Source organism: Saimiri boliviensis, chromosome 2 (genome assembly GCF_048565385.1).
Source record: "Saimiri boliviensis isolate mSaiBol1 chromosome 2, mSaiBol1.pri, whole genome shotgun sequence".
In the NCBI taxonomy this organism is placed as follows: Eukaryota; Metazoa; Chordata; class Mammalia; order Primates; family Cebidae; genus Saimiri; species Saimiri boliviensis.
Window position 1 is genome coordinate 65,119,792 of NC_133450.1, and position 25,325 is coordinate 65,145,116.

Genomic DNA, 25,325 nt, shown 5'->3' on the forward strand with positions numbered 1-25,325 from the left:
TGTCCTGCCGTACCTTTCATCTTCGTGTTTCTATCTTTGCCCACGGTGCACACAGTGGCTTGCTCATATTCCTGGCCCTTTTGCCCAGTGTTGTCTCCCACCTTTTAAATGAAAATCTACAATTCATTCCCACTCTACAGAGCCACTGAGAGTTTGAACACAGACTCTTCTAAGGGATCTTGCTTTTTAATTTGTTGGCCTCAACTGATCTTCGGTGTTTTATTTTTTAGGGAAAATATTCTAGGGGTTAGAAAACAAAACGGGCCATAAATCTTAGGTCAAATTTTTCATTTACCCAAAGACGACTAAACATGTGCAGAGTAATCATTTGCTTAAAATCTAGCCAACAGCTTTTATGCAGACAAAATGCATTGAAACATGCATATACAATATTTGATATTAATCCATGCCGGATGAAAACCATCAAATTCTGTGTGCACGCAGGAACTTGACAAGAGGAGTTGGAAGATTTAGAGAGCTTCTCAGAGCAGTTGAGACGAGAACGACTCAAAACCTGCGAATGGTGAGTGTGACCAGTGACTTGACCGAGGCCAGCAGGGGTATTCACGTTCATACTCTCTCATATTTATGTATTATAAATATATATGACATATAAACATACGTCACTGGGCTTGTGAATTTGAGCAAGCCTTTCACTTCTGTGTCATAATGGATATATATGTGACATATATTTATAATCTATAAATAGCAGTTTACCCATTTAAAGCTTTTAACATATTCACAGAGTTGTTTGGCTAACACTAATATTTAACCCCAGGAAATCTTAATCGTCCCCAAAAGAAACTCTATACTTGTTAGTTGTCAGTCCCCATTTTCTCCTCCCTCTAGGCCCTAGCAACAACTAATTTACTTTCTGTTTCTTTTTTCTTTTCTTCTTCTTCTTCTTTTTTTTTTTTTCCGATAAGCCTACAGCACCCGGTATTCCCAGGCGGTCTCCCATCCAAGTACTAACCAGGCCTGACCCTGCTTAGCTTCTGAAATCAGACGAGATGGGGCACGTTGAGGGTGGCATGACTATAGATTTACTTTCTGTTTCTATAGATTTGCCTATTTGGGGCATTTCTTGAAACTGAAATGACACAATTTGTGGTTTTGTTTTTTTGTTTTGAGATGGAGTCTCGCTCTGTTGCCCAGGCTGGAGAGCAGTGGCACAATCTCCGCTCACTGCCCCAGCCTCTGAGTAGCGGGGACTACAGGCGCGCATCACCATACCTGGCTAATTTGTGGTCTTTTTGTGACTGGCTTTCTTCACTTAGAATAATGCTTTCAAGGCTCCTGTGTCACAGCATGATCGGTATTTCTTTAGTTTTTATTGCCAAATACTATTCCATTGTATGGATATATCACGTTGTATCTATCCATTCATCAGCTGATGGGCATTGCGTTGTTTCTACTTTTGGGCAGTTGCAAGTAATGCTGCTGTGAACATCACGTACAAGTTTTTGTGTGGACATAGGAGTTCTTTCTCTTGGCTGTCTACTTAGAAGTGGAATTTCTGGGTCATATGGTAACTCTATGTTTAACAATTTGAGGTGCTGCCAGACTGTTTTCCAAAGCAGCTGTACCATATTACATCCCCACCAGCAGTTATGAGGGTTCCGATTTCTCCACACCCTCACCAGCAGTTGTTATTATCTTTTTAGGTGTGACCATCCTGGTGGGAGTGCAGTCATATTCCATTGCAGTTTGATTGACACTTCTCTGATGGCTAATGGTTCTGAGCATTCTGTTGTTGGCAGCGTTCTCTGCTGAAACATGAGAATGCACCTGTTAAGGCAGGTAGAATATAGGCCTTCCTGGCTGCCAGGGTGTTGAGGGGTTGGTGTATGCTTATGATTCATACCAAACCCAGACAGAATAAGGTAGATTGGATCCTGAGGGGTGCTAGTTGTTTGGCTAATTATATTAATTATAAAACTTAGAAGAGAACTATAAAACATAATTAAATTAACCGGTTGGTTAGCAGTTCGGCTCTCCTGTTGACTTGAATTCTTTCTTTTCCTTTTCAATCCTTTTACTTTCCTATCTGGGGACGTTTCTTAGGTAGACCTCTATAACTTGCCCTCCAGAGCCACAGCCAGTGGGTGTTTGAGTGGAGGACTGGTGATTATTAAACACTAAGCAAATGCCACATGTCACAGTTGATGCAGCAACCTTATGTGAGATTGCAATTTATCTTTTGTCACCCATGCTTTTGTCCTTTCTTTATCATGAATCCTTGAAATGCTGTGGGAGATAATTCAGTTGGGCAAGGCTGAGAGATTCATGTCACAGGAAATGACTTCATTGTGGTATCTCCAGAGTTTTAAGATGTAGACACACAACTCATGGGGCCAGATGGCCAAGCTGGGCTGGGCTTTCCTAGAATTATGGGGGTGAGACAGGATGGGCAGCCACACACACACACACACACACACACACACACACCCTGCCACCACCACCAAGAGCTCAGTTGACCTTCAAAGTTTACTTATATGTTGATGCGATTTATAGGCACCTTAAGTTCAAACAAAATATTTTCATTTTTAGGATTCTTCAAGGCAAAAGAACCTATAAGAACATGGATAATAATTGTTGCTAGCTGTCTTTTTCTCAAATTTACTCACTCTCAGTATTTTATAAACCTTTCCAACTGGTCAATATAACAGCTTCTTCCAAGATTTGGAAGTGCAATGCAAGTAACCAACTGAATTGGCAAGTGTTTTTGTAATTGTTTTTAAAGCCAGTCTTTCAAAATTTCTTAAATTTGGAGCATTTTTTCATATTGTTGACTCTAACTGGTTCCTTGATTTACACTGGACATTAGAAAGTTTCTACAGCTAATGACATTCATAAGACAGTGTTTCCATCAGCCTTAATAACTATAATTTGTTTTTAGATTAGCTGATAATTGTACATTTATAATATTCTTATGAGATGGAAAAATTGCTTCATAAACTTTATCTGGTGTGAGACCATAGCAGAGAAAGATTTAAAAGTATATTTGCAACAGTTCCACTCTTAAGTATATACTCCAAATAATCAAAAATAGGTGTTTTGCAGTGAGCTATAATTGTACCACTGCACTCCAGCCTGAGTGACAGAGTGAGACCCTGTTTCAAAACAAACAAACAAACAAACACAGATATACAAACAAAAACTTATACATGGATGTTCATAGCAGCGCTGTTTATGATAGCCAAAAGCTGGAAACAGTCCACATATCTAAAACTGATGAATGGGTAAACAAAATGTGGTGTATCCCTGCAATGGCATATCATTCAGCCATAAAAAAGCTGGGTACTGACACATACGCAACGATATGGATGAACGTTGGAAACTTAACGGTAAGTAACGGAAGCTGGTCACAGAAAGACCCATATCACATACTTTTATTTATATGAAATGTCCAAAATAAGCAAGTCTATAGAGCCAGAAGGCATATTAGTTGTTCCCAGAGTCTGGGAGGGAGGGGAAATGGGGAGTGATTGCTTAAAGGATATAGGGTTTCCTTCTGGGGTGATGAAAATGTTCTGGAACTAGGTAGTGCTAATGGTTGCACAACATTGTGAGTTCTTGAATGCTGTTGGATTGTAGACTTTATTAAAATGGTGGCTTTTATGTTATGTGAATTTCACCACAAGTTTTAAAACACACACACATACACACACAGCAAAAATTTGTACGTAAACATCCAGGTCTTATTTCAGGCCCGCTTCCTGCCTTTCTCTCCTTTGATTCTGAATTTATTTCATAGTTACCGATAATTTGAAGCATTTAAACCACAGGCTAAATGTAGGTTGAGTATAAAAAGTAAAAGGTGTGCTAGATGTTGGTGATCTTGCTGGTAATTTTTTATATTTATTGTTTTTTCTGGACTTCATTTGCGCTTTCAGTGGACATAGCCAAATGGCCTTCTTAATAGGTAGTGCACTGATGAAGTAATATCTTTAAAATATACAATCACATCAAAACCCCATTAAAAAAAAAGTCTTTCGGGAAGGTTAATACCCTGAGGGAAAATGAGACCTAGCATGAGTTATCTAGTAGTGAACAAACAAACAATTTAGGGCAGAAATTTTTACCACTTTAAAATTCCTCCATGGCAGATAGATTCAGAAAATGAAGTTCCTTCTTCATTTTTTTTCTTTTTAACATTTATTTCTTAGCTATAGTGAGTGAAAGTTATTTTTTTCCAGTTGAAGTTTTCAGCAAAAGTCATTAGCTTATATGACTGCAATGAGATCAAAATGAAACTATAAGGGACGGTTTAAGAAAACAGTTCAGGGGCTGTTTAGGTCCTGAAAATTGCATTCTTATGAGATCTTTATAGATTGTTCAGTTGGGGATGATCAGAGTACATTTAATTTCACATTTTTATAGACACTTAATACCAATGAGTCTTATTTGGAAATAATCAAGAAAATTTGCCTTTACCCAGTGATTATCAGAAAGCACTATGTTAGTGATTTTGTTGGATTTAACTTTCCTTGTGGTGTTTTAAGAGATTTCATATGGATGAAAGCTTAGCAGAGCTCTCTTCTGAAACATTTACTTATTTTTTTAAAAAGGCTCCTTCTCAGAAGATCAGCATTCTTTGTCTGCGTCTTTCAAAGAATGCTGAAATATGGTAGAAAACCATGCTGGTTTATTGTGGCACCTCTGGTAGAGTAGACTACCCTGGGATGTAGTGCTTCTGTTTTCAGAGGGATTTTTTTTTTTTTTAATTACTTATCCTCTTCTTTGTTACTGGAAGAGTATAAGGTAAGTGAACTGACATGCTTCAACAACAAAACACTTCTTAGTACACACCACGCATTCTTTCCCCTCCAAACATTCATTATACATGGTACTGTTTTAGGCAGTGGGGTTTTAGAAGTTTGGGAAAGCAAATTAATCTCACTTGGAGGGCAGGATCCAGATGTTTCTGGGTTTTTACTGTGAAGAAGGAGATACCCATCCAGCTTTGAAGAAAGTTCTTTCTTGAACTTTCTTTCCCAGCTAATTGTTTGCATTTTATTAGAGACAGGGTTTCACCATGTTGGCCAGGATGGTTTCAATCTCCTGACCTTGTGATTTGCCTGCTCAGCCTCCCAAAGTGCTGGGATTACAGGCGTGAGCCATCACGCCTATGTTCCCACTTTGCCTTCCCTATTGCACAAGGCCAGTGAGAACCTCTGGGCCAGGAGCCCAGGAGATGCTGAGAATGGACACTCAGGTGCTGAGTCCTAGGGGGTGGGACATGTAGGGCCTGCCATTGGTACATTTAAGAAGAAAGATGTCCTGAATGCCTGCAGTGGACGTCAGATTGCCAGTGAGGATAATTTTTTCAGGGATAGCATTATTTAAGCTGAGTACCAGCTTTTTGCCAGGTTTGAGATTTAGCACACATCATTAGTGATGCTAATATCTGCAGCTCACCTGTTATTTATAAGGGCTCTTGGGAAAGAGCATAGCCAAAAGTTCCCGTTGTTTCAGGTATAATGCACATGTGGTATTCCAGAGTGTGACAGATGGGGCGGCATTTGAAGTACATGAACCTTTTTTTTTAAGGTTTTCAAACGTCTTAGTAAATCATATTGTCTTTTTTTGTGTGTGTGTCACAAACTGGTATAATTATCATAAAAGGAAAATTTTTAATTATGAGCCTTGCAGTAGTGCTTAGCATAGTGTGATGATATACATATTTATTGACTGACTGACCGAATGAAAGAATGACTAATACAAAATAGATTCATGGCTATGCTTTTCCTCGTTTATGTTCCCAGACAATAGCCAGGCAGCTGGCAGAGATCCTGTTGCGGGGTATGTGTGAGCAGAGCTACTGGAACCCTCTGGAGGATCCACCATGCCAGTCACCTCTGGACGATCCTCTCCGCAAAGGAGCAAACACAAAAACCTACACTCTCACTCGGAAAGCCCGTGTCTACTCAGGAGAGAAGTATGAAAGTTGATGTCCTCACTTGTAGATTACGGGATGGGAGGGAAACTGGGGAAAATTTAAGGATGATGAGAAGTACAAGAGTAGATTTTTTCCCTAAAAGAAAATCAAATGAACTAGTCTTGTTTTCCAGTTTAGTAGATTCCTCATTGCTTTTCATAACTTCGGCAAATATCTGTGCACTAGCAGAGACATTTTAAGTAGGAGAGTGCTCTCATCTCAGTGCTTGGGTGCTGTTTGCAGTCATCACTATTGGTTTTTAGGATTTTCATTCCATTTATTATAAGACCTCAGCATCAGACGGCAATCAGAACTAAGGCTATCTGTAAGCCACGTGACATCGATCTCACCCATGTAACATTTCTTTTCTTCAGCAATTCATTCATCCTTTTGTTTTAAATCATGTTCTAAATGGAACTAGATATAAGAAGGAGAATCAAACATTTGCAAGTGATTGGAAGTGACATCTCTTTAGAACTTCTTTATCTTTTTAACTTTTAAATTTGAGACTTGAACACCTTGGAGGAAAATGGGCCAGAGAGTCACTGCAGTCTTAGCATGAGCCTTCCCCAGGCCAGGGGAAGCCAGACAGACGAGGAAGAGTCAAAGAGAAGGGCTGGGAGGCAGGAATGGTTGTTGACTCAGTCTCAGTACCTCCCATTCAAGCCTTTATCTTTGCCTGTTCTTTTATTTTTGTGTTTTGAGATGGAGTCCTGCTCTGTTACCCAGGCTGGAGTACAGTGGGGCAATCTGGAATCTCTACCTCCCAGGTTCAAGTGATTCTCCTGCCTCAGCCTCTCAGGTAGATGGGATTATAGGAGTGCACCACCACACCTAGCTAATTTTTTTTTTTTTTTTTTTGAGATGGAGTCTCCCTCTGTTGCCAGGCTGGAGTACAGTGGCACGATCTTGGCTCACTGCAACCTCCACCTCCCAGGTTCAAGCGATTCCCCTGCCTCAGCTTCCCGAGTAGTTGGGACTACAGGTGTGTGCCACCACACCCAGCTAATTGTTTGCATTTTATTAGACACAGGGTTTCACCATGTTGGCCAGGATGGTCTCAATCTCCTGACCTTGTGATTCGCCTGCTCGGCCTCCCGAAGTGCTGGGATTACAGCCGTGAGCCACCACGCCCAGCCAACGTCTGTATTTTTAGCAGAGACAGGGTTTCACTATGTTGGCCAGGCTGGTCTCGAACTCCTGACCTCAGGTGATATGCCCACTTTGGTCTCCCAAAGTGTTGGGATTACAGGTGTAAGCCACCACGCTGGCCTTTGCCTGTTTTTATAAGGACAAGACATGATGGCTTTCAGAATCTCTGTGTGAAGGAAAGAGGAACACACATGAATAAATATTGAAGACCTTTTCCATGTTTTCAAATTAGAAAAACAGCTGAGAGGCTGCAGGTGGCTGCTTCTGAAGCCCCAGAGAAAGCACTGACAGAGATGGCGTGACTAGATAGATGCTTTCTCCATTTGAAACTCAAGATATCAGACAACCGAAAATGATTGTTGTACTTTCAGAGGAGTCGGCATTTCTTCAGGGTTGCCACCTCTTAATAATCCTCTTAAGTTGACCCTTGCATTTCTCTCTCTTGTCACCTTCTTGTTCAAGTTTGTGTTGCTTATGTGGATTCATATGACTCAGCACATTCTTAGCTTTTCGTCGAGGCTTATCTTAATTTTGTTTTCCTCCCCCTTTTCTACAGCCTTGTGGAACCATGAGTTTGCTTAATTCCCAGCCTGTGTTTACTCTTTAGTCTTTATCTGGATTCATAAAACATCTGTTCTAGCAATTTTCAATGCTCTCATTTCTAAAACACTGACCCCTCAATATGAACTATTTAGAAGCAGGTTTGGAGTTCATTTTTAAGTGGTATTTATATCATAAGAATAGACTCTAGAGTTTTCCCCTGCTTTAGATGCTTCTTAATAACCAAGGTGTCAAGTGCATTGAGGAACTCCTTTCTCACCCTCTTCCTCCCGAGTCCGGTTTGACATATGGTGGGAGTTCTGTGTCTCTTTGAGTGCCACCCAGTATGGCTTTACCCCTCGAAGGCAGAGACGTTCACAGTGCTGGTTTCTCCATTTCCTGAACCACTCAGATTTTGTCACTTTGCTAATGTCAGCTTTCCCATCTGTACACGGAGAATATAGAAGCAAAATGCAGCTCCGGAAAACACAGTCATTGAGGGGAGCATTCCCATAGTAGCACTGACTTCTGAGTCACAGGTTTGAGTTCACATGGACACACGTGATCAGCTTTTAAAAAAACGGTTTTATTGAGATGTAATTCAGAAATTATATAATTCATCCATTGAAAGTGTTCACTTCAGTGGATTTTTTAATATACTTGCATCGTTGTACATCTATTGCCATGATTGGAACATTTGTATTACCCCCAAAATAAACCCAGCAGCTCTTAGCTGTCACTCTTCTGTCTCCCAAGCCCTTGAATTTCCATCTGCATTTTAGAATTAGTTTGTCCATTTCTGAAAAAAAAAAAAAAAATAGGCAGCTGGGATTTTAATAGGAATTACATAGAATTTTTAGATTAATCTGAGGAATATTTCCATCTTAAAAATATTAAGTCTTCTGATCCATGAACATGAGATATCTTTCCATTTATTTAGTTTGTCTTATTTTCTTTCAGCAATGATTTGTATTTCTCAGGATATAAAGTTTGTATTTCGTTAACGCTTATTCCTGAATGTGTGTGTGTGTGTGTGTGTGTGTGTGTGTGTGCATGTGCACACGTGTGCATGCAAACGTGCTATTCTTTTTGATGCTATTACAAATACAGTTTTTTCTTAATTTGATTTTTGGATTGTTCATTGCAAGTATGTGGAAATACAACAGATTTTGAAATTGATCTTGTATATTGTAACCTTGCTAAATTTGTTTATGGGTCCTAATAGTTTTTTAGATTCCTTAGGATTTTCTATATATAAGATTGTGTCACCTATTAATACTAATAGAGATGGTTTTACTTTTTTCTTTCTAACCTAGGTGCATTTTATTTTATTTTCTTCCTTATTTGCCCTGGCTAGAACTTCCAGTACTATGTTGAATAGAAGTGGCAAGCATGGACATCCTGTCTCATTCCTGATCTCAGACGAGGGAAATTATCTAGTCTTTCGTAGAGTATGGTGTTCACTGTGGGCTTTCGTAGCTGCCCTTCATCAGGTTAAGACAAGGGCTTCCTATTTCTAGTTTGTTATTGTTGTTGTTTGAGACAGTCTCACTCTGTCGCCAGACGCCAGGCCGGAGTGCAGTGGCACAACCTCAGCTCACTGCAACCTCCGCCTCCCAGGTTCAAGCAATTCTCCTGCCTCAGTTTGTTGTTTTTATTATTAATGGGTGTTGAATTTTGTCAACTGCTTTTTCTGCATCAATTGAAATGATAATGTGGGTTTTGTCCTTTTCTCTAATGCTGTGGTGTATCACATTAATTGAGTTTCACACATTAAGCCAACCTGCATCCCTGTCCAAGTCATGCTGTATACTTCTTTTTATTTATTGCTGGGTTCTATTTGCTGGTGTTTTGTTAAAGGTTTTTACATATATATTTATAAAAGATACTATTCTGCAGTTTTCTTATGATGTCTTTGTCTGGTTTTGCTATTAGAGTAATATTGGCCTTATAAAATGAGTTGGAGATTATTCCCTCCTCTTCTTTTTGAGAGTTTGTGGAGAATTGGTATTAATCCTTTAAATGTTTGGTAGACTTCACCAGTTAAGCCATCTGGACCTAGGCTTTCTTCGTAGGAAATTTTTAAAAAATACTACTAATTTAGTCTCTTTACTGGTAATAGGTCTATTTATATTTTCCATTTCTTCTTGAATCAGTTTGAATAGTTTGCATCTTTCTAGAAATGTGTCTGCTTCATCTAAATTACCAATTTGCTTTCGTACAGTTGTTCATAGCATTCCTTTATAATTTTTTTTGTATTTCTGCAAGGTTTGTTGTCATGTTCTCTCATTTCTCATTTTAGTAATTTAAGTCTTTTTTCTCTTTTTTAGAGTCAGTCGAACTAAAAGTTTGTCAATTTTGTAACCAGTTTTGGGTTTTGACTTTTTTCTATTGTGATTCTGTTCTCTATTTCATTCATTTCCACATGAAGACTATGCCTTCATTTATCACCATCAGTTTTTAGCTTTGTAATTGTTTGTGTTCAGAACTCTACTTCTTAGAATATTAGTATTCTAAGAATACTAATAAAAAGAGGGAACCGCTATGGGATTTATTCTTGTTTGGAGTTCTCTTCTTACCAAGGCAGTACTCAGGCCCATCCACATCAGCAGAAAGCACATTTTCACCATTCAGTTATGCTGGTTTGGAGGTGGGAAAGGGAATCCGTAGATAATGTGCAAACCTTGTTTTGGCTGACAGTCTCCTTCCCCACAGTCTCTTATCAGAAGTGTAAGTGTCAAGCAAAATTTAGATGGCAGAGATCCTTCTAGCTCCAGAAAAATCACAAGGACCATTCAGAAGATTGGTCATAATGGAACATAACTGAAAAAACAAGCCCTGCCAGGAAGCTCCACCCATGGTCACGGTGACCTGAATGTGAAATGGATACAGGATGCTCATTCTGCCCATCTTGAATTTGAAAGGAAATACAATGTGGAAAATCCTGGATGGAATGAGAAGAGGGATCACCTGTCACAGGCTTCCTGGCTTTCTTTTCTTCTGGGTGTTTCTGTGAAGAATTGTATCGGCTTCTGTTTACTTATATTTTAGAGTAAGCTGTTTTTGATGACACACCATACATAGAGAAAAATAAATTAAAAGTATGAAATTTGATGAACTTTTACCAAGTTAGCATAGCCATATAAGTAGCATTTGGTGAGGAAGAGACACTAATGGAGCCCTGTACACTCTACCTGCCACCATCCCCACCCAGGGCAGCCCTCTCCTGATTTCGGTCGAAATCATTAGTCTGGCCCCTTTTTGAAATTTATATACATGGAATCATACACTATGTACTCTCTAATGTTTAACTTCTTTTGTCTAACTTTATATTTGAACCATTCACCCATATTTTTTCACATGGCAGTATTTTTCATTGCTGTGAGGGACGTCATTTTATGACTGTCCTCTGATATATTTATCCATTCTGTTCGTGTTGGGCATGTGAGTTGTTTCCCATTTGGGGCTAATAGGAACAGTGCTTCTACGAAGAGTCTTGTACATGTTTCATTTTTCCCCCTGCACCTGCATGTTTCTTAATGTACATATACGTGTGTGTGTTTCAGTCAGTCAGGTATACTTTTTTTCATTGTATTTCTTCTTTAAAGAAGCCTTTGAGGTAGCTTCAATAATTAAATACTTATTAGACTAGATAGTTAACACAAAGTAAAGCAGAAGATTAAAAACAGCTATTGTGGATAGTGGTTAATATTGGATAATATTGCCAAGAAGTAGATGATGAAAGATTCATTGAATGCTAGTGAGTGCCAGGCATTGTGTAAACTCCTTTGTAGGTCTAGGAGGAAAAGGTAATCATCATGGAATACTAAGTGCAGATCTGAACCTCCTGGTTGCCAATGCAGAAGTTTTTGGTAAGGATGGGGATGCTGTTTAAAATGGAAAATGGAGGGGTCTTGGCTGGGGAGGGCAGGACAGCCCAAGCCAGGCACTGGCCAGGCCCTTCCCTGGACACAGAAAATCCTCAACAGCTTGCAAAAATAAACAAAATACAATAAAACAAAATGGAAAGTGGAGGGATATTGAAGGAGCAGGATGACTTCTTGATGGCTGAACCAAAGCTGTATAAATGACCAGCTATACCACTGGCTGGCTATCTCCTCCTTGCCTCTGGTGCACACAGCTCACCATGGAGTCATGGAGAGGCCTCCTCTCAGCAGGGACGTGGAAGCACTTGTGCAAGGTGATGTGCTATGTGGGAGTCACCTGATCCGCTCAGCAGAGTGTAGCTCAGTGGACCTGCACTCATCTGTATGAAGGACCCTTCTTTCTTTGTCTTGGGGAGACTTTTGACCTACATGAATTGACACAAAAGGGAAGCATTGTGGTGAGGCCTTGATAGTCCTCACATTGGACCAGCTAATCCCTAATAAGATGCACTCTTAATTTTCAATATAAGTCCTTTTCCTTTCTTGGTACCCACTTATCTGCACAAACCAGGGATCGACAGTAAATTCTGCCTTGGCCTGTTTTCAGACAGTGTGACTCGGGGTTGGGGCGGGACTTCAGCCATTCTTGGCCTCCATGCATCTGCTCTTACGTAGCTGGCTGTGGTTCAGACACTGTGTTTCTCCAGGAATTTCTTGGTAGTATCTCAGTCAGGCATATTAAGATTATAAAGGAACCATTAATAGACGTTGGAGTTGATTGATGTTGTCATTATTTACAAATCAACTTTCTCATGGATTGGCAGTATTCAAGGCCCTCCCTGTGCCTAAATATAGCGTTTTAGGGGATGCCAATGACCTTTAGACATCCAACTTGTCATTAGTTATGTAGTGGCTGAAGATGACAGAAGAGATGAAATGCGTTGGATAAAGTTGGATTAATTTCTTTTGCACGATTGTTCCTACCATTACAGTAAAGTTTTCTACCTGTTGGGGGAAATTTTTAAGAAAGAGCTATTTTATCTAGGAGCCCTGGCAAGATGATGATTCCTACTTATACCTGAGAATTCTCACCCTTGTTCTCTATGTCTTCTGTCGAATCAGAAAATGAGTTGGTAAATTCACAAAGTAAGAAAATGGGCAGTTTGCCTACAGGTTACCCTGTGAGTTGCTGGGATGGCTGAATCGAGGATGCCCCCTCCCATTCTCAGCGCAGCAACCGCCCGCACAGCCAACACGTGTGCCAGCCCGCCAGCTCTTGGGAGCTTGTCCTCATGCCTGCTGATCCCTGTGTTCTCCTTGTTCCCTTCTGTCCCCGACCTTCACCTTCACACAGTTTTTCCACTTTTCAAGGCTGAGGCCTGGTTACCCCAGGATCTTCCCCTGAGGCTCCTAGGCCCCAAAGAGGAGAAGGCCACAAAAGGAAGTCCCTGACACTTTTGACCATTCCCCCTGAGCTCCCTCCACACTTCCCTGAGCAAAGAAGAGGGAAGGAATTACCAAGAAATGGGTCTAGAGAATTCATAATGACTGAGCGGAGCCTTCCAGTGTGTAGCTGTTCAGGTGTGTTCTTAAAACTACCCCTTCTTCCCCCACTTCTTCTGCTGGACTTGGGAGCTTTGCAGTGCTCCTGACCCATCTTGCCTGCCACAAATAGGGAGGGTAGAGGAAGTGGAACTGGATTCACTTAATGTGCCACTTGTTAGCAACTATGGTAAAAATAACACAAACTAGCATTTAAGCAGGCTGGATGGCTCAAACAGAATTTGGAAATTAGCCATGGACTGAATTGACTGATGTTAAGTCGCAATTAGCATAGGCTGTCTTTCTTTTCAATTGGTCTGGACGATGCAGAATTGGCTAGCCATGAAAAAAAAATGGTTCATGTTACTGCTTTATTTGCAAGGTCCCAACTGCATGTAAGCACAAGCCAGTATATCAGAAAATGATTATTAGGTATGGCTGTGCACACGCACGCATGCGTGCATGTACACACACACCCCCCCCCCCACCACAGTGGTTCACGTTAATGCTTTATTTGCAAGGTCTCAATTGCATGTAAACACAAGCCAGGATATCACGAAATGATTGCTGGATATGGCTGTGCACACACACGCATGCGTGTCTGCATGTGCACACACATGCACACACACACACCCCCACACACACACAATGGTTCACATTACTGCTTTATTTGCGAGGTCCCAATTGCATGTAAGCACAAGCCAGGATATCAGAAAATGATTGCTGGGCACGGGTGTGCATGCACAGGCCTGCACACACACAACAACAACAACAGCAACATACTGAGGTGGTTGTTTGGAAGACACTTAATTCAGGGCCTTTAGGCTCTATTTCAGAATCTTAGGGGAAAGAAGTGTCCCATCCGAAAATCCCAGATTGTCTCAAGCTGACTTCTGAAGCAAGTTACTGCACATCCCAGGATTTGCTTCTCATTCTCAGGCCAGCCTTTTCATAAAATTTTAGCCTTGGAAGAGCGATAGAAATCATCCCATGGGTGGCTTCCTTACCTCTAGCGATGTCAGAATTGTAATGAGAATACCAGGCACTGTATTCTTTCTGTCTTGCTCTTTATCATTTTAAGATGCAGTACAAAAATTGCCAGCACTTCAAAGAAAACAAATGTTTATAATTATTTGAAAAATCTTTTTTTTTTTTTTGGCTTTTATTTTGTGGGGGAATCTTTTCAATAAAATGATTGTAATATTATCCCTGGGAAGATATAAACTTAGTCGTTCTTAGTCATCTTCAAAATATCTAACAGTTTTTTTTTAAACCAAGTTGATTTTTATTTATTGCACACTCTTCCTCCATTCCATGAAAAAATACTGAGTTTGACCAAATTGGTGATAATGTTCACAGTTCTACTCCAAGGATTATAGAGCTTTAGAACAGGAGGAAAAATGCTGCAAGTGCTCACAGTACAGAAAATAGGCTATAGAGAGTCCAGGTTGGGGCTCTGTTGGGTTTTTGCTATTCTCTAATCCTGAGCAACGTTGAGCTTAAAACGCTCTTTCTTTTAATCCAAGATTTAAGAGTTTAGCCAAATTCCATAAAATAGATTAATAAGAGCTCTTGCATGCTACCCCATAATAAAACTCATGAGTCTAACTAAGATAGCTCACTAAATTCTTACAGTATTAGAGAAATTATTCAAACTCTAAAATTGCTTCTAATCTCTTATTTCATCTAAATGACTAGATATGCCAGTTAGCAGGTAAGAGGTAAGAGGAGTACTGTTTAGTGAAATGCCTGCAATTTATACCTCTATAATGGGTTAGGAGAAAGCTGGTATTATTTAGATAATGTCAATTTATTGAGATCTAAATTTCTGCCTCTGTAATAGGTACATATGTTATTTGGGCTTTTAACTTGGTTTTTACGGCTTTATTTTACCGTTCTGTCTACCGCTAAAATGTATGAATTTCATAGATTACCATAGAAATAGGCAAATTAATTCAAGTGTCCAAATGATACAGTATTTTTCATGGCCATTATATAAAATTCTGGAAGCTTTTAGTGTTCTGTTCTGCTTGTATTTGTATACATTGTGTTATTTTGAAACTGCCATTTACCAAGATTGGTTTTCTTTATGCAGCATTTTTTGTCCTCAAGAAAATACTGAAGAAGCCCTGTTGTTATTGCTGATTAGTGAGTCAATGGTAAGTAGAACGTGTTTTCACACTGTTCTTTCCCCATCCCTGTAGTCCCTTTTTTGATATTGCCATTCTGCCAGTATGATGACTCTTTTTCTTGAGAGAAGATACTTTCTACAGGGTATATCTGGATGGGAAAAAACAGTAGAGGTTTAAAAAGAGAGTTGTTTCTTAATTCCTGGACTAGCTAGCAATGTCCCTTGGTTAACCTGGAGCTTGGAGCTTCTCTATCTTCTGTCTTGAAGCAGATATCTTAGTGCATTTATTAATCCACCTGGTATTGGCTGAACATTAATACAGTTGTATCTAGGTAAACCACAGCTAAAATGACCACCAGTGGAACCTTAAAAGGGGAAAGAGACTCCCAAGGGTCACCTTTATAAGCCTCTCAGTTTGCCCTGGTGTGGGGGAGAATTTGGGGATAGGTCATTTTTTGGATCTATGAACCTCTGGTTTTCACAGCAGGAACGTGATAAAACTCTGATCCTCCTGCTCTGGTTGTTTCTCCCAGGTTCCAGCTGTCACCAGACACTGTAAGGTCCAAGGTGATGAGAGCTCACTTCTGTTCCCTGTGCTATTTTGAGGGAGTTTTCTCCAGGCCATCCGATTCCTTTGAAACATTTTCTTAGTGTTCGGCCAGGTTGTTGAATTTTAGGTCCATTGCACCACTCGTCATTTATTGGGTTTCTGCCACGTGTATCACTAGGCACTGTGGTCTTGGCTTGAAACCTTCAGGATCATGTGTGTTGTAATAGTGAATTCCTCAGCAGAAAGGTGATATGTACTGAGCACCTGAGCAGAATGGCGGGCTCCTGGAATCAAAAGATCTTGATGGCTCATGTCCCCTTCCCTCATTTTACACACGAGGAACCTGAGTCCCAGAGCAGGCAGAATGCATGCATCATGCAGTGAGTGGTCTTCTGCTCCTGCTAGGAGATTGTACTGCCCCTCCCCATAACTGTCACCCCTCAACCCCAGGCAGCCCAGAGGAGAAAAGGGAATTGTAACTAAAGCAAGAGATGGCATTTCCCTCCTTGCCCTCCCCACACATACTGTTTAATGGGAGGTGTAAAATGGACTCAGGTGAAAAGACTTAGACATGGATTATGAGTATAATAACGTACATGTGTGGAGAGGAGGAGGGATCAGAAGAGGCCGTGCTCATGAGAGGCAGCTCTCTTGTCTTTGGTTAAAACTTTGGGTGTTCTTGTTCTGCAGAATGGCCCACCGATGTTTACAAGAGCAAGGCTGCTTGAGTTACCACCCCTTTTGATTTGGAAGCTCCTTGGTATTATTGGGCTTATTTCCTCTCAAGAAGCAGGTTGCCCCTCGGCTCCTCTTGCCTTGATAGTCTGCTGGTAACTTAGGATGGTGTCATTTACATTCTCTGCTTGCCTTGGCACAATCAGGGAAGCACATAGGCTGGCACTGGTGGCATTCAAGTGAATGAATCTTCCCAGGCTTCTCCACTGGTCCATCCATGGGGCCAGCTCATTTTGGCCTCCTGGTCAGCATTCCTTCAATCCGAGCTGGGCCCTTGGTAGGTAGTTCCCTTTGGGCAAACTGGTTGGTTATGGTATAAAAGTTCTGAAAGCATGATTACCGTACATTCTAGAGTACTTGGACTGTTCTGATTGAAAATATTATGTTCCATTACCAGATGATGTATTCCAGTCTGCAATTCAGAAACCATGGCCACATCTCTAAAATACTTGTACTAAGTGGAGATGTCTTTGGAATGATGTCTCCAGCTCTCCTGCTTCTTAATTGAACTGATAAAAATGAATAATACTCAAAAATTGAGATTCCTTTGAGATAGTCAGATTTGGCTCTGTGGTATTTAATTTCCAGAAAAATCTCTTGAGGGGAATGTTGAAATCCAGTGATGTCATCGGTGGATATGAAGGATGAGGTTTCTAACCAAAATGATTATGTTCTCCCTGTAAATCACTTAAGAAAATATAGGGAGAAATCAATGAAATTGCCTTTGGAAGCCTTTTTTTCATGTCCTTTGACTTCTTGATTTTTCAGTTTTTAGGCAGAAAATGACTGTGCTCAGTTTCAAAACGAAAATGAAAATTGCTGTGTTTTTTGGACATCAGAAAATGGTGTTCTTTGTTGGTTCTGACTTTAACTCAGAAGCATGAATTTGTCCATAGCATCTCTACCTACAAGATATCATTTAGAATTGTGCTGTTTTCTAACTACAAATCAAATTAGTTTCCCTTGCGAGAATGGGATTATAAGAATGTGATTTGCAGAACTACCATTGAAGCAATATTCTGGGATATTTATTACTGGGGTTTGTTTGGGGTTCTATATTGTACCTTTTAAATCAAAAGATACTGATACTTTCTCTAAAAATGAAAAACATGCATTTGATATATCTTGAAAATCTCTCATGAAAAGTATTTTTGTTTTGTTTTCTTCCAGGCATTGGTCTTGGTATGGAACATGTATAGCAAATAAATAGAGACCATTTGCAATAGGCCCTGTTTCCTTTAGGGCTGCTTTTTTGGGGGCTCAAAAGGGACTCCTAACAAGAAAAACTTAGAATGAAATCTTCAAAAGCAGGCTTGTTTCCGTAAGAGATGACTCACTTTGTAGGAAGTGGCCTGTCTTATGTATTCTTATCTGTCTTTGACATTTAAGAGCAAGGAGTTTTAAAGTGAGTAAGTACTGATGGGTGGCTAGGAGTAAATGCCTCGGACTCACACACAGAGAAAATGCAGTTTGTCTCATTAGTGAGAGGGAAGGTGTGTGTGTGTGTGGCCTTTCCGAATGTCAGGGGGAAGATCAACGTCAGCCTGCTGGGACAGGTGACCCCGGAACCTCATGTATCACTTTCACAGGAAAGAATGGGGGGCCTTTCTCTGCTGCTATGGACAGATGGATCTGCAGACTTCTGTTAATTAGCAGGAGCTGGGGAAAGCAGACGAAATCTAACTTTGTTGATTCTGAACACCCTATTAGGGAAAAAGAGAAAATGAGCTGTCGAGTCTTATACATGTGGCATATTTGGAGGAATCTGTAGAGAAATTAAAATTTAGAAGCAATGGAAATAAGTCGCTGTAAAGAGCCTTTGATTTCTGGATAGATGAGATTAATAAGTTTGAATGTGCCTGGCGTATGTCTATGCTAAGCAGAGCAAATTGACAGTGTTCTCTTGAGTCCTCTATGTTAACATCATTTAAAGAAAAAAATCTGCTTTCTTCTTGTTTTCTCTTATATTTCTATGTTGTGCTTCCGTAAACAAGATTGAATTTGTCTTTGTGTTCTGTTCCAGTGAAGATGTCGGATAGGGATTTGAATGTTGCTTGCTGATAGAGGAAAAGTGAGATATATCTCTAGGACTAATGGAAGTTGATGACACAATTTGGTGTTGGGAGATGCAGGGCTGGGAATTTTCTTCCACTCTTTAATGTAGAGCAAAAGTGAGATTCACGGGTGAGGCGCAGCAGGGCCTCACTTGATGGATGACTCGGCTGCTCTAGAGCACAGCTGCGTTTTCCAGGAGCCTGGCTGTGAACCCGAGTCCAGGGAAAACTTTGTATTGGCTGCCAAGGCTTTCTCCAAATGCCTGCCGACAGGTACAGGTGCCCTCTAGGTTCACACTTCCAGGACTTCAGCATTTGGATCATGCCATATATCATGTTCTGCAGTGCTCAGGGGATTTTGAATAAATAACCCAAGGTGCCAAGCCTCTACTCATTCCTGCCTTCATCTCCATTCCCTTGGCAAACTGGTAGGGGCAGGAGGGCCTAGGTGGCCTCCCCACCACGAAGCGCTAGCTTCTCTCTCCATCTGCTTCTCTCTTCCGTGTTTTTTCAGGCCAACCGGGATGCTGTGCTGAGCAGGATACCTGAACACAAGAGTGACCGCCTCATCAGTCTGCAGAGCGCATCTGTGGTCTATGACTTACTGACCATTGCTCTTGGAAGAAGAGGCCAGTATGACATGCTGTCAGAGGTACAGCCGCTGAGTCTGGTTGACATCCAGGTGGTGGGTGGCAGTTGCATGGTGACCCCAGGGATGGACTGTGAGACCTGGTCCTGGCCCCCCTCTATTTGTGGCAGCCATGTGTTCTTGGGCCACTCACTTAACTTTGGTTTTCTTCGCTGTAGAATGGACCTTGGGCTAAATGATTAGGTGATGGAATTGATCTAGTCTTTTACCATGAGGGTTCCATAACCCACCATGCTGTGCATTTGTGTGTGAGGGAAGGCAAACATTTCTCAAGCAGTTTCTCTTTCAGTTAATTGTCACCAACTGAAAATCCCCCATCTGTGATATTAATTTCCTTATAGAACAGGTTTCGTTTAAAGTATCAATGTGTACAGTGAAATTGCCAGTGACAATTCCAGGCAAAGCATGTTAGGTTAGCTGGTATAGAGCATTTCATAGAAGGTAAACAGTCTTCTTGGAGACTCTTACTTGTTCAGAAGGGACCCTCGTGGATTTCAGTGCAAGGTGCTGTCATCTTCTCTTTCCCTCAGTTTCTAAGAAATGCTCAGGACGGAGGCTTGACTCTCTCACAGTTTCAAGAGGAGCTGGTTCATCTTGGGCTATGGTTATGCATTATTAGGTTGCTGCCCAAAATATCCCATTCTACCATGGTAAGGCTAAATAAGTAACAAGAAGATCATTTTATCTTTTCTTTAGCAAAATAGAGAGAAAACCCTATTCTGTGAAAAGGAACTTTTTCATGTTATTTATCTTTCTCTTTCTAAATTTATACCCATTGCAACAGCCTCTGGGCACGAGGACAGGGAATGAAATACAGTAACAGATTGGCTGAAATCAGATAAGCGCCCGACTCACCCTGGAGCCTGCCAGTGCATCACCACATTAGGCAGGAACCTTAGGGAAACAGCTGAGCCTGCGTGGCTTGAATCTTTTTTTAGCTCAGGGTTTGGTGACTCTACAGGGCAGTGGTTACTCAGCCTCACAATCCGGCCTGACAAAGCAGCGTGTGCAGATGCCCCCACCACACGTGGCTCAGCCCCGGGACTTGGTCCAGGCTTGGGGTTGGCCCAGGTTGCTCATCACTAAATGGATCGAACCTCTCCCAGGACCTCGATTTCCTGGGCACCCCTTCTCCCCACCATCTTAATTCCTGTCAGCTGTGTCCAACACAAAGCCCATCACTGGGACTATGCCACCCCGCTCACAGTTGAATTCCTTTAAGGTGAATTTGTTCCTCCAGACAAAACATAACACCTATCTAGGTGCATGGATGAGCGTGGTATGCACACATCTACTTCCATCCCGTTGTGTCGCAATGTCACCTTTCCCCAGCTGGGAATTTCCTAGGTCCGAAAGAGGGGTGAGGAGCTTGAGGTGGCTGGCCCCATTGACTGGCTGGGTGGTCTCTGCCCTTGGGTTTCCCACTGTTCTATGGATGACTCGAGGTGGGGGTTGTCACCCTCATGGATTCCTCTGCAAGCTACGGCTCTGGGGCCTGTGCCTGCTCCTGGCACAGAATACCAGGACTTCGTTTTCACCCAGATGACTTCCATCTTGATATCACATGTAGCTCCCATCTCCTGGTGGTGACCCGCCTCCCAGATGACTGGGTAGTGTGGTTGCAGGAGCCTCCTCAAGTCAGAACTTCGCACCCCAGTCACATTGCCAATAGTGGAGCGGTGCCAAAGGTCACCCCAGAGAAGCTGGAGTAGGAGGGTGCAAGAAAGGCAAATGTATTACTGTATATCTGCCAGAGCCCTTTGAATTTTGTACCGGATCTGTGTTTTATCTACGAAAATTCTCAATCAACTGATACAATATATGAAATAGAGGCTGTTTATTTAACACGTATATGTGCTGTCACCTCTTCTTTGCCAGGGTCTCTGATTGATGCCAGAGATACAGCCAGTAGCAAGGCATGGGCCCTGCCCAAGAGCTGCCCTCAACCTGGAGCTGCCAGGTGTGACAAGCAGCTGCCACCCAGGTGCTGACGAGGGCAGGCCCAGCACAGGCTCTGAGTGGCTTATCCAGGGGTTGGATACTTGGCTTCAGCCTGGCCTGGGCCGACCACTTAGGCAATTGGAGCAAGTATTCAACAACTGTGTTGTCTCAGATCTTCCGACTAAAACGGCAGATGTTGCAGGAGAAAGCTGAAAGCTCATAGCATCTCCAGGCTGCCTGGCCCATGGTTGGATAGCTCAGTTACTGAAGATAGGGGTTAGGTCCGCCCTTTGCTGAGTGTGGACCCTCTCTCCCTCTGTCCTAGGCCATATCCTAGTCTGGGTGTCCCACTTTCCTTCTTTCCTCATTTACTGTTTTTTTTCCGAATCCATTGTGTGTGTGTGTGTGTGTGTGTGTGTGTGTGTGTGCGTTTTTCCTCATCTGCCTTTCCATTTTCTCAGGACTTTAAGTTAAAAGGATCACTGGATTTTTTAAAATTGAAGTAAAATTCACATAACAAACTTAACTATTTTGAAGTGTAGAATTCAGTGGCATTTAGTACATTCATACCACTGTGCAACCATCACCTCAAACTGCAAAACCTTTTCCTCACCCTGTAAGAAACCCGACACCTGTTACGCAGCCACTCCCATTCCTCACTCCCTCCAAGTCCCTGTCAACTGCCAAGCTGCTTTCTTTCTCTATGGATGCTGATTTGGGGTATTTTATATCAATCTAAGTAGCCAATATTTGGGCATTGGTGTCTGGCTTCTTTCACATAGCATAGTGTTTTCAAGGTTATCCGCATTGTAGCGTGGATTAATATTTCTTTTTATGGCTGAATAGTATTCCATTGTACAGATCTACCACAGTCTGTTTTCCATTCAGCAGTTGATGGTAATGTGGGTTGTTTCCACCTTTTGGCTACTATGAACAGCATTGTTGTGAGGGTCACTGGATTTTAAATTTCCTGTATTACCTGTCTTTGAGCTCCATAAATGTTAGTGATTATTGTTATCATCATTTCTCGTAGAGATAGTTTATATTTCCCTGTCTTCGTTTCCTGCACCGTCAGCAGGGCGATCTTTCTGAGACACGGGAATAGACAATGCCACCCTTCTGTTCAGCAATATTTGACAGACCCTCGCTCCTTTTTTCTCTTTTTGTTTTGTTTTCCTTTCTGCCCATAATGAAATTGACTTCGTTGTTTATCTTTCCACCATATGCAATAGTCCTGCATGCTCCTTGGAGAATCAAACAATACATGTAAAACATAGAAAAGGAAAGAAAAGTGCCTTAGAATCCAGCTCTCCTGAGGTAGTTGGCTACTCATTGACATTTCAGAGGCAGTCTTTACATCTGTCTTTATGAAGAAATGTGTGTGCATTATGTAGGTTTTATTGAACGGGACAGTATCCTGCACGTTTTATTGTGGATATCCCCTATCTCTCTTCTCTCCTCCATTGGCACTTCACCCATCCCTGTCTCTTCAACCCCATACCCAGGTCATTAACATAGTGTGTAACAGGCTCTAGAGTCAGAGAGCTTTGGTTTGAGTTCTGGGTCTGCCGTTTACCAGTCGTGTGGGCCTCAGCAAGTCATTAACCTCCTATGCGTCAGTTTCTTTTTCCTGTTAATTGGGGGTAATAATTGGGCATATGTACATCTCAGACAGTTGGGAGATGCGTATTTGTTAATCTGTGTAAAGTACTCGGAACGGAGCCCAGCACTTAGAGCTCATTAAGTGGCACCTGTACGCTGCTGCTGCTACAGTCACTACCACTGTATACATAGCAGTTACTGGGCACAGGGGAAGCAACAAAGGATACAAAAAGATCTTTTGCCTTCAAGGAATTTCCATTCTAGTTAGGGAGACCACATAGAAACAGAAAGAATCAAATTAGAGAATACATCATAGTGCAAGGCATGTTAATTGGCAGGTGAATATTGGAATAGGCCAATTGCTGCAGAGTCTGTTGGTTGGGGGTGCCAGCAGGAGATTATGAACAGCGGATATGTGAATTGGCTCTTCAAGGCCTGCAAGGGATTAAGTAGTCTAGGAAGAGAGAGACTACCTTCATCTTTAAGCTCGCGGAGATGTGGAGGCATTGGACCCGAGGGAACGGGAGCCCGGGGCTTGCTCTCATGGGAACGTGGTAGGAGAGGAGTTGGAAAGAAAGCGTGTGACCTGGTTGTCAGCACCACCACCTGTTGGCAGGCTTTATGTGTGCCCTTTACAGATGCGATCCAGAGGTATCACCCTGTGGCTCATCTGTGAGCAAGTCCTCTTTGCCTCAGAAACACTGCTAGAGCTTCTTCTACATGGGTGGAAGCTTCCGTGGACACAGTGCATAAAACCAGCAGTCCATTGTGAGAGAGAGAAGAGGTCTTACCTCCTTCTCACCCTGTCCTTGTGGTTTCCTTCCTTCTCTTGTCACCAGCCAGCATTACCACTTACACGTCAGGGCACAGCATGTCTTCCTGCCTCTCGGTTCCCCTCCTTGGCTTACCTGGGCCCACAGGCAGCACAGAGGGTGCTGCTCCTCTCTCCTGACCATGGCACCCTTGTGCAGTGGGTGTGCTGTGCTGCGTTGTACAGACTCAGCCTTTTAATAACTGTGCTCACAGGGGCAAGGGGAGCAGGCCTCTCTTTCCCAAGAAAGCCAGCCTTTCTCTCGTGCTTCTTCAGGATGGAGGGCCGCTTTCCCGTCTCAACACCGGCTGCCTTTGTGGGCACCACATCATCGTGCCTTTCTTTCCTTGTGGACTCTTCAACCAGGTGCTGGCCAAAGAGCATTGTACCAGCGAGACACAGACCAAAGGTTTATCACATCCTCATTCTGACAGGTTTAAATAGAAGCGCAGTGTTGACCATATCTCCAGTGCTGTGAGTTTTTGTGTTTTTAAAGACTAATTGTGAGCCCCACTGAAAGGTTTGTGTAGGAAGGAACACTTCTTTTTTCCTCTTCGTTTTCAACAGCAGCAGTAGTTGGCATGGCAACCTGCGCTATTAAAAGTAAAGCAGCAAGCACCGCTTCCTCTGTTTTTCAGAATGAACCCAAGCTGCTAAGGAGGTTTGTTTCTTGAATTTGACTATTAATGGCTCCATTTCAAAAGGATATTATGGGGTCTTTTTAGAAGGTTGTGTGTGTCCCCTCTCCACAGGCAAGACAGCCTTAAAGACAGGAATGGTATTTTTATCTTTCCTGTTGAACTCATATTCATGTGTTTATGGTAAATCTCAACAACACCATGGTTCTGTGGGTAGAACTGTCTGACTAGTGATTGTACCAAAAGGACATTGACACCTCCCCAACCTAAACGCTCATTTGATCTGGGAGCACTGTGAAAAGCATTGTGCATCTAACTACATCTGCTTGCCAGGCCTACCATTTGTTTGAAGTTCAGCATTGCATGCAGCCCTGCTTGGACTGCAGAAACCCAGCCTTGAGCTAGATGCCAAGGTTTCTAGAAGGCATCAGTGGGCATGACGCAAATGGAGCCATAGACTTCTGAGAAATCAAGGCAGGGTGTGTGTCTCATGGTAGGTGGTCAATAAAAACTTGCTGAATACACCAGTGCTTCAAAGCCATGTGCACCCTTATCCTGCCCGCTTTTCTTTGGTTTTAGAGATTCCCTAGATTTGCAAGGAGTGTATCTTCCCCAGGCAGGCCCAGAGGTTAAAAGGTCATTGAATGGGAAATGGGCAGCAGAGGAAGGGATGGGCCCGGCTTGGGGCAGAGCACCTGGACAGTTCCCAGCTCTGGTCCAGCTTTGTGAATCGGCTCGATAGGGACCATCTTCATCATTTTTGCATGACACCCTGTCCCGAAGAATGTCAGCCTCTGACATGGCCCCTGGGATCTCCATTCTCACCATTATGGAAGTGTTCTTTTGAATTAAGGATTGCTTTCTTCTGGTCCTCAGGGAAAATGCCAGCACTCTTGGGAGGAATGAAAGGGGTTTAAACCTTTAGGGTAGCATAGTTCAGAGAAACAAGGTATCTAGGTATATACCTCGTGGTTTTGTTTTAGTTCTTTCTTTAAAAATTTTTTTAATATGCCATTTTAACCTTTTTAAAGTGTAAAATTCAGGCAGGCACAGTGGCTCACACTTGTAATCCCAGCACTTTTGGAGGCTGAGGTGGGAGGATCACCCGAAGTTGGGAGTTTGAGACCAACCTGACCAACATGGAAAAACCCT

At 42.1% G+C, this 25,325-nt stretch overlaps 1 protein-coding gene and 1 pseudogene across 6 annotated transcripts in view; one reads left to right on the forward strand and one right to left on the reverse strand.

The window, feature by feature from the left end:
• Positions 1–25,325, forward strand: part of TTC7B (tetratricopeptide repeat domain 7B) — a 269,079-nt gene that overhangs the window by 112,699 nt on the left and 131,055 nt on the right. For all 6 annotated transcript variants that reach the window (XM_039469191.2, XM_039469195.2, XM_039469190.2 and 3 more), the window contains 4 exons: positions 445–523; positions 5,769–5,941; positions 15,158–15,221; positions 19,047–19,184. In XM_039469191.2, the coding sequence (XP_039325125.1) occupies positions 445–523; positions 5,769–5,941; positions 15,158–15,221; positions 19,047–19,184 (454 nt within the window). The remainder of the gene's footprint in view (positions 1–444; positions 524–5,768; positions 5,942–15,157; positions 15,222–19,046; positions 19,185–25,325) is intronic.
• On the reverse strand, positions 925–1,043 carry LOC120364210 (5S ribosomal RNA; annotated as a pseudogene).